Source organism: Penicillium manginii (genome assembly GCF_028828005.1).
Source record: "Penicillium manginii strain IBT 31320 chromosome Unknown utg000004l:1.0-7231830.0:1.0-7236170.0, whole genome shotgun sequence".
Classification (NCBI taxonomy): domain Eukaryota; kingdom Fungi; phylum Ascomycota; class Eurotiomycetes; order Eurotiales; family Aspergillaceae; genus Penicillium; species Penicillium manginii.
This window is the reverse complement of record NW_026643105.1, coordinates 2,431,045-2,443,263: the sequence shown is the minus strand read 5'-3', so window position 1 is coordinate 2,443,263 and position 12,219 is coordinate 2,431,045. Positions and strand designations below refer to the sequence as shown.

General features: G+C 50.7%; 3 protein-coding genes across 3 annotated transcripts; 2 read left to right on the top strand and 1 right to left on the bottom strand.

Moving 5' to 3' along the window:
* Positions 1-158: 158 nt before the first annotated feature.
* On the top strand, positions 159-1,234 carry N7533_004634 (Mov34/MPN/PAD-1 family protein; the record flags this gene model as incomplete). Its single annotated transcript, XM_057101284.1, has 2 exons — positions 159-183; positions 258-1,234. 2 exons carry the CDS (start codon positions 159-161, stop codon positions 1,232-1,234), a joined length of 1,002 nt encoding a protein of 333 aa, XP_056960914.1.
* A 1,755-nt stretch (positions 1,235-2,989) lies between these two features.
* Positions 2,990-6,870, bottom strand: N7533_004633 (putative cell division control protein Cdc25; the record flags this gene model as incomplete). The annotated part of the gene is made up of 3 exons (XM_057101283.1): positions 2,990-3,327; positions 3,376-3,637; positions 3,697-6,870. 3 exons carry the CDS (start codon positions 6,868-6,870, stop codon positions 2,990-2,992), a joined length of 3,774 nt encoding a protein of 1,257 aa, XP_056960913.1.
* A 4,191-nt stretch (positions 6,871-11,061) lies between these two features.
* Positions 11,062-11,355, top strand: N7533_004632 (uncharacterized protein; the record flags this gene model as incomplete). The annotated part of the gene is made up of 1 exon (XM_057101282.1): positions 11,062-11,355. One exon carries the CDS (start codon positions 11,062-11,064, stop codon positions 11,353-11,355), a length of 294 nt encoding a protein of 97 aa, XP_056960912.1.
* Positions 11,356-12,219: the final 864 nt, after the last annotated feature.

Genomic DNA, 12,219 nt, shown 5'->3' with positions numbered 1-12,219 from the left:
GGGGGGCTCCTCCATCTTCAAGCTACCCGGTCCATCTTCCCCTCTATAGTCTCATCCTTTCCCCCGCGCTTTTCGTTGATTTACCCCCCCCTCGCCTGAAACTCCTACTCAATTTTTCAATTATCCAACTCAAAGGTTCCATATTGAAATTTGAAAAAATGCAGGCTGCACAGCAGTCCTGGGGTATGTGGTTCACTCTTCAATGAAGAAAGCTGAAATATCAATTTGGCAAAGGACTAACCAAAGTGTACTGGCAGAGCTTGAAAACTCCATCAGCATCTTCGATCCGCAGCGTGATGCCCTTTATCAATACGATGAAGAGACTCAAAAAACCCTCAATGCCCAGCGACCGTGGGCCTCAGACCCTTACTATTTCAAATCAGTACGCATCTCCGCAACCGCACTATTGAAAATGGTCATGCACGCTCGCTCGGGCGGGTCTTTGGAAGTGATGGGTCTGATGCAAGGCTACATCCTCCGGGAAACATTCGTCGTGACCGACGCCTTCCGCCTCCCCGTCGAGGGCACCGAAACCCGGGTCAACGCCCAGGACGAAGCGAACGAGTACATGGTATCATATCTGCAGTCGTGTCGAGATGCGGGACGCATGGAGAATGCTGTGGGCTGGTACCACAGTCACCCAGGGTACGGGTGCTGGCTATCCGGAATAGACGTCGCGACCCAACAAACGCAGCAAATGACCGGGCCGTTTGTCGCCGTTGTGATCGATCCCGAGCGCACGATCTCCGCGGGCCGCGTTGAGATCGGCGCATTCCGCACTTTCCCCGATGGCTTTACCCCGTCCAAGGAGGCTCAGGAAGATGATGAGTATCAGACCATCCCGCTTGGCAAGTCGGAGGACTTTGGCGCACACGCGAATCAGTACTATTCGCTCGAAACGACACATTTCAAGAGCACGCTCGAGACGGATATATTGTCTTTGTTATGGAACAAATACTGGGTTGCTACTCTCAGCCAAAGTCCACTGTTCGCCTCTCGTGACTATGGAAGTAAGCAGATGATGGATCTCAGCGAGAAGGCCCGGAAGGCGACTCGGGCAATTGAGGCCAGTGGTCCGCGGGGCGGAGCTACCACGGTCAAGGATCAACAACTTGATAAGGTTGTGCGCGGAGGACAGCGGATCGTATCGGAGGAAGTCAAAGGTCTCTTGGCCTCCGAGGTAAAAATGAAGCTCTTTCAAGACATCGGGGATAAGCCTGCGCCAGCGGCTTAATTAGGGGCAAAGCCGTTTGGCAAAGGTCCTTGATGACATAGATACCGCTACGATTGTTACGTTTCCCTATCTTTGAACTTCATATTATGTCCCCGGCGCTTAGCGAGTCGATTTTTCATTGCTTCAAGATTACCATATCCTAAGAACAACTTGAACTGCCAAGTATTATGAACTTGGCAGCTCTGCCGTGAATAAAGACAATTTCATATACCAACCACTGCCAACCGGCCATTATTTCATACCTATCGCATAAATAACTACCCTTCAGTGGGTTTAAATTCCTGAAAGATACTGGTAATGTTAGAAAATACTAGTGAAATAATTTGTTAAATTTTCATCTGCAACTTGTGATACAGATGGTAAATTCTAGACCCGCACCCCACTGCCAGCCCTAGCACCGAACAGGGAAGAGGAGTAGGTGACAGGTCAGATTTATGTAGGTATGAATGGATGCAGTTGAGACGCTCAATCAAGGCCAAGAAAAAATCTTTCAAAAAAAAAATGCTTCTGTTGACCCGTTTCACAATCGGACCCAGGGTATAGTATCGAATGAATATTGAAACAAAATAGATACAAAGAAGCCAATCAATGGTTGAGGGTTGTATTGAATCTCTGCTCCGATGATTGCCAGTTGAAGAAATTGAGAAAGAAGAAAAAAACCCTTCTGACACGCAGAGGGGACTTGAGAGTCGTGATATATCATTAAAGGTGGCATCCAAACATTAACTCGGGATATAGCTCACCCACTCCTTCGACAAATGAGAAAGCATATGCGGAAAGTGACAGGGTAGAGTAGTCGGGGGGACAAAGAAAATCAGGTGAGCGAATGGCCAAGAAATACACCGCAAATTGACCAGAATGTGCGACAGTTGAAGGAGATTGGAGAGAAGTGAGAGTCGGGTTAGTGAACGGAGTACCCCGGGATCAAGGGTTCCGAAGTAAGGTATTGGAGAAAATGGGGGTGTTCCCCGTTCGAGTTCCCGGAGATGAGATCTATAACGGGAATAGTAGGTGTATTGGATGCAGTAAGTAAGGACCCCGCATTGTACAGCGATGGATAAAATCATGCATGAGGGGAGGACAACTGCGTGTGAGCCAGGTTCACGAGAAGATGGCCCTCGGGTTCCGAAACGATCCCCCACTAGAGTTCCAGACAAAGCAGCAGTGGTAGGCGGCCATCAAAGACATCGGATGACGGCTTACTGGTATGGCATGTTCCGGCGGCGTGTTTGGCGTGGACGATCTCGGGTGGCGGAGCTTGTGCGGAGATTGATTAATTAATATTCGGCACGGTCGCAGGATCCAGCGCCCCCCCCCCCTCCCCCAAAAGGGGCTGCCAACAGCATGTGTTAGCTGCGGGACGGTGAGACACATGATTGCCCGAGTTGGCGAGGTCGTCTATCCCAGAATCCTGATTGGATGAATTCGAATGCAAATCGGCGTGGCATCGGGTGGACCACGATATCGGATGGCGACGGGCGCCCGCAGGTTGCAGGGGACAGGGGTCTCCGCCACATCCTACAGGAAACCTGACTCTGAGAGCAATCTACGCGGTTCAGAATCAAAGGCGGTTAGTCTCATCTCAAACAAAGTTCAAAACGTTGCCTTTCTTGCTCCCAAAAAAGCAATTCAAAAAAAAGAGAAAATATGAAATATGAGGTCAAATTTGGGTATCGCCGAAACAAGCCAGACACCATGTCCAGGAGTAAACCAAACCAAAAAAAAAAAAGCAAAAACAAAACAGGCTGGAAAATATCATCGCAAAATGGCGACGGTGCTTGCAAAAAGCAAGGAGCCTTTCTCTCTGTGTGTGGTTTCAGCATACCTTGCAATCTTTTCATCTTCGCGCTCCCGGGGTTCGATTTCGAGACTCCGGTCATACATGTCGTGTACGTCACCCGCAGATTGGAGGTTACTGAGGATATAATCCTGAAGCTCGGGTACGGGTTGAAGGAGATATGGGACGTTCTGGTATTGTTGAATGTCCCGGATAACTTCGGCGGTCTTCGCCCGCTTGTTGAAGTTGATTAGCTCCGACGGTGTCAGTGAAGGGATACCGTCTTCGATAAAAGTCAAGTCCGTAAGATAGACACCTAGAGAAGGATATGTAAGTCACAAGGCTCCAAATCATACTTGGAGACCTCCAATGCAGGTCTGTGCCTGGCCAGCAGGTGGTGTGTCATACCGAAGAATGGAATACAGGGGGGGGTTCGCAAGATGCAAGGTCTCACGGTATTCGCCAAAGTTCTTGGTGCTTGCCATGAGGCGACGCATCTGCTCTAAGATAGCAGATGTACGACCACTGACCTGGCCCCACGTACGGCCTAGTCGATGGATAGGGGCAGTTCCAAGTGCGGAAATTATGGATGTCAAAGTCGAATAGTTGTTGAGAGTGCGGCATCGCTGCATCATCTTGTTAGTGCCACGACAAGGGTAGGGCGGGGAATAGTGGATCAACGTACATCAGCAACATTTACAAAGTGTTTGATTACTACCACGCGCTTCTTGACGTCACCTTGCATCAAAATCATCTCCGCAACCCAGTTTGTCAACTGATTAGAGTGCAGAATCAAGGCCTTAACGTTAGAAGCCGGTTCTGGTTCACCGGGACCGACCTTCTTCTGCCATGTTTTGTTCAGACACTCGGTAGGTTTGATCTTGGAGTAGAGGCGTGACTCAATGATTGTCAACTGCCGAGCAAACTCCGTAGGATCGATGTCCAGGAATTTAAGCTTCTTCATGTTCTTTGGAATGATCGGCTGCGGGGATGCAGTGTTCTGGGTGGGGACAAGACGCTTATTGGTTGTGTCTTGGCCACGGAGGCGTTGCTCGAGCACTGCAATTAATGCAGGGGCACCTGGGGTTTTGGTCGTGGCGATAGAATCCTTGGTAAAGTCATGAACTCGTTGCATGAGATCCATGTTCACTTCATCGTTTGGCTCCATCCAGAATTGATCGAACCAACTCTTCAAGATGTTAACAACTCGGAAACGGATAGGCTTTTGCTTCCGGTCAATCCACATTTGCATGTCTTCAGCGGTTAAGCCAAATGGAGGCTGGATATTAAAACGCTGCACGAGCATCTCAAATAGCTCCGAAGCAGTGGTGAATGAGCGATAAGTTAGGAGGAAAGTATTATTGAAGGATGCATCCAGCTTGTCATGGCGGGTGAGATGTTCGACCAATCCAGATAGGGTTCCGCATTTGAGAATCGGCGTGTCATTCTTCGTGTCGTGGAACACCTCGCCCTCGTGGTCCATCTTCAAGAACCACGGTGTCTCTTCAGGTTCCTTGACGGGCTCCCGAGAAACTGGCTCACGAGTGATGGCTGCCGGGGGTGCCTGACCAAAGAATCTCTGAGCCTTGTCCATGTTGCGGCGCACCTTTTCGGTTCCTTTGCCCAATGCATAGGATGAGGGGATGCCAATAGACTCTGTAGCGATTTTGGCTTGAGATTCGGACCGGTTGTGAGTGCCCTTTTGGGACTCGTCCTCCTCGTCTAAGCGACTCTCGCTTCGAAGAGCAGCGTTGGCCTCTTCAGGGATCTGCTCAAGAAGCAATGATAACGAGAAGCCAATCTGTGAAACATAATTCTCAAGTTGCTTCGCTACCATCCGGACAGCAGTTATTCGGTCATCCAGAGAGTCGCCGCGGAGCTCTGCCCATTCATCAGCGAGGGGAGCAGAGACCGCTTGGCAACTCAGAACAAAATCGCCAATACCATCGTAGACCCTTTGTTTTTGCAAACTAAAGTCAACAAGTTGGGGGTTCTGGAAGCTCGTGCCCAGAGGCACAAGATTGATAGACTCGACAGTGGAGATCCATGGGCGGAATTGTTCCACGACTTTGATTGCGGCGGCCGAAACGGCATCCGAAATCTCTTCGTGCTCGAGCTTTGTTACAACCTTGAGGTTGAGAGATAACCTCTCTTCCAATCGGCGGATTGTACCCACGAAGGATCTCCGAAGAATGTCAATGTGATCGAGATGTGCGGAGTCAAGAGACACAGAAGGTTCAATTCGCGAATCGCCGCCTTCCGGAACTAGGAACGAGGTCGGGCCTGATGCGTCCAAAGAAACGCCGTTATTTTGCCAACTACCACCACAGGAGCTGCCACTGACGAACCCGGGGACAATACGGTGGATATTTTCCCCGCGCTGCTGCCGTGCGACATCAACATATCCGTATACTCCTTGCATGACGCCATCGGCCTCTTGCATGCATTTATTGACAGAATCAGAGCCCGGCCAATCAGCAGCGGCAATATGAGATGAAAGGACAAGCTTGGAAAATTTGGACATCATATCCCGGAAGTAGGGGTATAATGCCTTGTTAGTGGAGATGATAGATGGGTTGCCCGAATGATTGTCCGTTGTATCGGACCCGGCGGCCAGAAGCATGCGCAGATGGTCAGAAATGTCTTCCGCACGTCGGACGTACTCTGATCGCTCGCCAGAAAGTAAGGTTTGCCGATATGTGTCGACTGCAAATCGCATATTATCCACGAGGAAGGGCCATGTAACCGGGGGTGCGAATCCATCATCCACGAAATGCTGTGGCGTCCCGGATGATATAGAAGGTCGAGAAAAGCTTTCAGCGATCGAGGTGTTGGCGCTAGTAGCTCCGCCACTGCTAAAGGTCGTTTGGCTTTTATTCATTTGCGAAGAGGGTTTGTAGTCTTTAGATCCAGGAGGGGGGTATAGAGAATCCATCGAGGTGGCTGGGGATACTCCGTCCATTAAAGATTGGCGTCGTCGAGAAATTGAGTCGTGCGAGGTCAGCATCAAGGATTCTCCCTCCGCTTCCGAGGCCGAGCCATCATATTCATCCTCATCCCGCTCAAACCCGCGCGCCATCAACTCAGGGGGTGGTCGTGTCTGGTCAGGTACGAAGAAGTTGTTTCGGTCTCGGGGACCCATATCAGACGCCGCGGTAGGGTTCTCAAATGGCAATTCCATCGTCGAGTAGCCGGTCAAAGTGTTAAAGTAGAACAAGCGGCCGTCGGGTGTGGCCTGGGGGATCCAAAAGGCGGCCTCTTCCTGTTCCTTGGGCGCGGGGATACCCTCGATAGGAAGAATGGGCAACGAATCGCGTGGGTTGCCTTCTGAGTCCAGCTCTTCCTCTTCCTCTTCTTCGTCATGACCATTCTCATATTCATCCTCGAGACCTGATTCGGCGCTCATGTCGGTCTCGTCATGGCCATGGATCATGTGCTCGCCAAAGTCGTCAGCCTCGGTGATAATAGTGCAGTAATTACTCGGGAACCAGCCACGGGTGTTATCGATGACTCCATCCCACCACCCGGTTTCCAGCTGGTTCAAGACCTGGATAATGTCACCGCGACGGAAGCTCAAACTGGTGTGGTCATCGGCATCGTAATCGTACATGGCCCGAACGAACAGCGCCGGGGGTTCGGGGCTGACGGCATATCCGGTAGCCATCTTCTTGAGAAGGGAGGGATTCAAGCGATCGTAATCCTGGGAGTTGCTGGTGGCCCGGCCGTGCTGACGGGTTCCAGCTGTGGGGGTGATGGCCTGTTCGTCGGTGTACTCGAAAGCGGTCGCAAAAGCTCCGGCCTTGGTGGATAGCGCAAATCCTGTGTCGACAGCCAGCTCTGGCGCACGATATTCGTACATGAAGCGGTCGCACACAGTTCACCAGGGGAGCAGCCTCCAGTTGAGGAGGGGGGAGAGGGGGGGTTGGTGAAAGGGGAGGGGGGGGGCAGCGTGGCTCAGTGTTCGCCGTGGCTCATGGCTAAAATTGACAACGTTTTGGAGAGGGGCCCGGTGGGTAATTTTGCAACCCACTTTCCGGGGGTTCTGCTGGGTCGAAAGACTCGAGGTACAGAACAACCACAGTTCTAGAGATAACACTTAATCCATGGAGGGTGAAGAGATATTGTTGAAAGGTGTGTCACTCAGTGTGTCGTTATTATGGGGAGAATAAGTGAGAGAGAGGGGGAGAATCGGGGAGTGGTCACGGATAAGGCGCCTAGTCCGTTCAGGTGGTTCCAGGACCAAGCACGGATTACCTGGTACTCCGTACAGATATGGTACCGTACCGTATTTATGGGCACATTGCCTCCACCAGTGGAGTATCCAGTATATGGTAACGCGGCTCTCTTGCTTTACTGCAGGGGCTCCGTACAGCCTGAGCAGGTACTCCGTACTCTGTATAGAGTATGTACCTATGTCTAAGGATTCTCTACAAACTTTCTTTGCACCTGGTATCTCACTTTTCATCTTGCGGGACCTATATGTTCAACTCCCGTGCAATCATCAACTGATCCCAACTGACCCGCACAGCACAGTCCATTGTGATCCACCAGCCTACCTCCCCGGCAAGATACCACAGCAAACTATGTAAATAGTATACTCCGTACACACACGCGCGGGTTTGCCAGTGTTACCAGATGTCTGAGCCCCCGGGCTCCATAACGGAGGACGCCATCGATCCGAGAGGCCCTTGGATCAACCACGGCACGTTCGCGCGGTGGGTTCGAGGCAGAAGAGCCCTAGGGGGGTAAAACCCGCCTCAAGATGATTGCGTTTTATTATTGACTTATCTTATGCCCATATTGAACCTTGGCCGCCCCTCGCCCTGGCCACACTGGTGGGCTCCAGTCACCGTCACATCGCCCCTCCCAATTATTCGTACAGTACCTTAAGGTACTCCGTACAGGCGTGGGGAGATGTCAGACTGGAAAGGATCCATAATTCCATTCCTCGTCTGCTGGCCACTATCCACTGGAGAAGAATGGACAATCGTTGCCCCAAAGGCCCTTTCACATCCAGAACATCCTGTTGTTACGTCGGGTTTCGTTTCGTGAAAAGTGCGCCCATGTGGACCGCCCGCGGCTCGCCCTGATTTGACGCTTGAGGTGGACACCGCTGCCGCGAACTTTCAACATCGGTTTTCCACCGCAACAGTCCAATGGGGCGAGGAATGTGTAGACTCGTGTTTTGAGTTGTACGTGTCCACGGAATAATGTCTCTCTTCTCTTGATGCCGGTTTTTTTAGCCCATTGTTGTTTCTCAGGATCAATCCTGGCTCTGTCGCCTCACTGCCCCAGTAAGGGATATACCCAATTATCCAAGCCCACAAAGCCAAAATACCAATATGTACTCGGTACTCCATACATTCAAGAATCACTCAATGGGTCCAGACGGCAGATCACAGGTCCAAGTCCCGTCAGTTCAATTGCTATCGGGTCAATTACTACACTCAGTGTTGACTGGCTAGCCCGATGCAATGACGTGGACCCAAGGTCGACCTGCTTGCTCCGTGGCTAACTTGCATCTCCCGGAACAATGCATATCCAACCAGACTAGACAACATCCATCGCGGAGAAATATGACTGCAGATTACCACCCCAGTCTGTTGCTTATTTTGGACCATAATCTTCACACCGTCGGACAATATCATCAAAAGCCCCCGTCTTGATTGAACTTGAACGGGATGAGATCCTTAAAACCAGTGGACCTGGGTACGCGTGCTGTGTTGGTGCTGTGTTGAGTTTCATCTATTCACAAGCCACCAACACAAAATATTGGGACTCCCAACCGGCTCCAGAACCATTCTAGAAGGTCACACCGTTAATTGAATCTACTGTGGCTTGCATAACCCCCCGCTCAAGCTCGGGGATCGGTGTCAACTAGGAAACGTGCTGACTGCAGCGAAAATAAATGAAACCATGCGGCACGACCGGGCTCGTACCTGCCAGGGACCTGGACTCTGCTGAGTCCTGACGTCGGGCAAGCATGGATGCGCATGTGTTAGCATGGGTAGGGAGCTCTCATGAACCGTCACGCTGCCGAGTAATATGCCGCATGCAGGAGGCCGGGGCTCGTGCTTCGAATCCTGGTCGACTTTGCAAGTACTGATGCGACGTGGTAATCAGGCCATTCTCCGATCATAGTCAGCCATGCTGTGCGCCTTGATAAGAACTTGAATTATAGACCAAATTTGCGGCGGTGTTCACCGATAGAGTGCAAGTCAATTGTCGTCATTGTGTAGACAGGTTCTTCACGACTTGGTGCCAGTGTTTCACGCGGCTGAGCGCCATCGTATGGCGAAATACCGAAGTCTCAATACGGTATCAAGGCATTGAAATCCTACCTCTACGCGTATATTGGCGCTAATCGATCAGTCTGAGTTTCGGGCAAAGTCCTTGGAAAGTCTGGGTTCTAGAAGCGAGAATTGAGTTCGCGGGATTTCCCTCGATGGGAAATGATACGACCTTTTACTCCAACTCTTCTCCAACAGGGGGGGCTATTCCGGATTTCCGATTCACAACTAAGTTCTATCGATACTGAAGGAATATAGCTCATGACTCTGATCCCAGTCAATTGATGCAAAGTCGTTGGCTATGGACGCCGAATCGCATCTGTCGACCCGACAGTTGGGAAACATCCGCTGTGTCGGGCCGTTTCGCCTCGTGGTCAGCGTCACCCCCTCGTGGCTTGGGGAAGGGAGAGGTCGGGGTTCGCGGGAAAATGAGGAGTATTCTTGGATTCTTCGTGTTCTAGGATCAGCCTAGTAATCCGTATAATGACCATTGTTTTTTATTCTGGCACGGACGGTGATAGTACCTGTAGATCGAAATGGATCATCGCGACGGAGCTGCGGGGTCAAGCACCTGCCGGTAGAATGCCACGTGAAGATTGGGTGGGCTAGGCCGGCAAAGACTCGGATGTCACTCGAAACAATAATTTGGGAACTGTGATGGTTCGTTTCGAGCCATGGTTCGAGAGTGAATCCATCTGATGAGCGCATAGCTTACTTGTTGTGATGTTCCAGCCTCAAACTTGAGGCGGATCGCGGCGAAAAGTGGGTTTGGACCGTTGCGCGTTGCGTATCAGACTTCGAACGTGTTCGTCGGCAACATCAAAAATATTGAACAATCCATAAAAGAGGGGTTGGGGGTTTTAGAAGTGTATCATAAATTCATGTTGCAGGTTCAGGAGAAACTAATGCTGGTAATTAGGTGTTCAAATTCAAAACTTTGATGTTCATTTAGGTAGTAGACATGGTCTACGTAGATAATATATACCTAGGTACCTATTAGGTACTACTACCTACTAGTAATAAATAAATACCTAAAATTTGAAACTGAAGTTCCCACTGGCAGGTGGATTACAGCTACTACCTAGGTAGGTAGGTAGCAGACAACCTTAGGACCTCCAAGTTGGAAGCCTCCGTGTCGACGGCAGAGCACCTGGGCCGCAGTAGGTAGGTAGGTAGGTACTAGTTACTTACTAGAAGGTAGCAGTAGAAGCAGCAAAAATTCGAGACAACCATATTGTGATAAACTCCTGGGGTCAACATCGAGGCAAACTAGGTATCTAAAATGGGATATTAGTCTCAAGGCTGTATCCATGGCTCATATCATGGTCGATCGAGCCTTTCCAGTGGGTATGGTCGTAAAATGCCCAACGATATTAAACCTTCAAGTTGGAAGTCACAACTCGATTGAAATTGAGATACTGGGAACCACTAATAGGCAAGCAAAGAGACCTCATACCTCATAGATTATAGAACATACAAAAAACCTTGAAATTAACAATGATTGAGTAGAGAGAGACATGGATTACGATTCTAGGTTTGTCCTAAGATGCTGCTTGATGTTGTCTTCCATGTTGGATATGATATTAACGGGAAGCATCGTGAAGAGGCAATACTAAATCAGTGGATCTAAAGGCCACCCTACACAGAGTACTTCGTACTCTCTACTCCGTACGAAGTACTATAAAGGGAACATGGCAATATACATTTCTTGATATATCTCTAACATAGACTAACATAGAACGACAGGCAGAGCAACCGCGATGAAGGAAACCTGCCCAGGAGTCGGGTCTCACCTCCCCGGAGGCTTCAAGGCTTCAGGGCCGGAACACAAGCACGACTGGACGGGGTCAGTTATCATTTGCCACCCGTCCCCGTTCCTTGCAGGACCGGACATTACGGATGTCGCAGGAACCTGCCTGTGGGCAACATCAACGGGCGCTCACCCAACCGGACGGATTTCCTGCAGCGGAGACGAATCCTGCCGCCCGGTGCTCCCCTTGCCCAATAGTGAAGGCCAGCCGGCCCCTGTATCCAAGGCATCGGGTCTCCGATGATCCTGATCACCCAGCCCCCCTTTTTTCCTGCTCTGGTTTCATAACGACCGAGGCCAATGGCTTTCTGGAGGTGCCGGGTTTGCTCGCCAGCTACTGTATCTTAGCGAGGGGCAGTTCGTAAAGTCAGACCCCTCGCCAACCCACTCGCCCACTCGCCCACCCACCCAGGCTCCAGACTCTCCACCCGCGAGCCTTTGACATGGGCAATTACTGCTAGCCTTGCAACTCTCGACGATGGGCGCGTCAGACGTTGAACCTTGAGGAGGAAAACGTTTTCCGAGTTCTCCGTTTCTTCCCTTCCCATTCCTTTTTCTCTTGCTCCCCCACACCCCCTTCACAACGTACGGAGCGGAGCAGCTACTATGACTTTCAGGAGGTGTTCCACCTTTTCGAGAAAATTCGGCGGAAGGACTTCCGCGCACGGGGCGTAGGTCAATATCCATTTTTGTGCTCTCCTTGAGACCAATTATTATTTGCGAATGGGCCACCGGCCATCAAGGTATGTACGTAAGTACGTACATACTGTAGTCAACTGTACTTCGTACATGGTAATCTAGGGCAGGACTGATCCCCTGCATCAAAAGCCCACGGAAGAGGCGGCCGGAGTAAAGGGTAAGATAATTCCACGGACTGCAGATGCGATGCATATGCAGACAAGCCTTGAAAGATGCTTTCCTCAATGCGGCCTGAACGTGAGAGAGAGAGAGAAAGCCAGATCTAAGACGCGGGAGTGTACCATGGACCGGGATTTCCCCGGATGCCCCTTCCACGATCCAGTGATCCAGTGATCCAGCCGATCTAGCATTGACTCTGATAGTCCTACAGAATATCATTGCTTGATAGATCTTGATCAACGCAATTGTC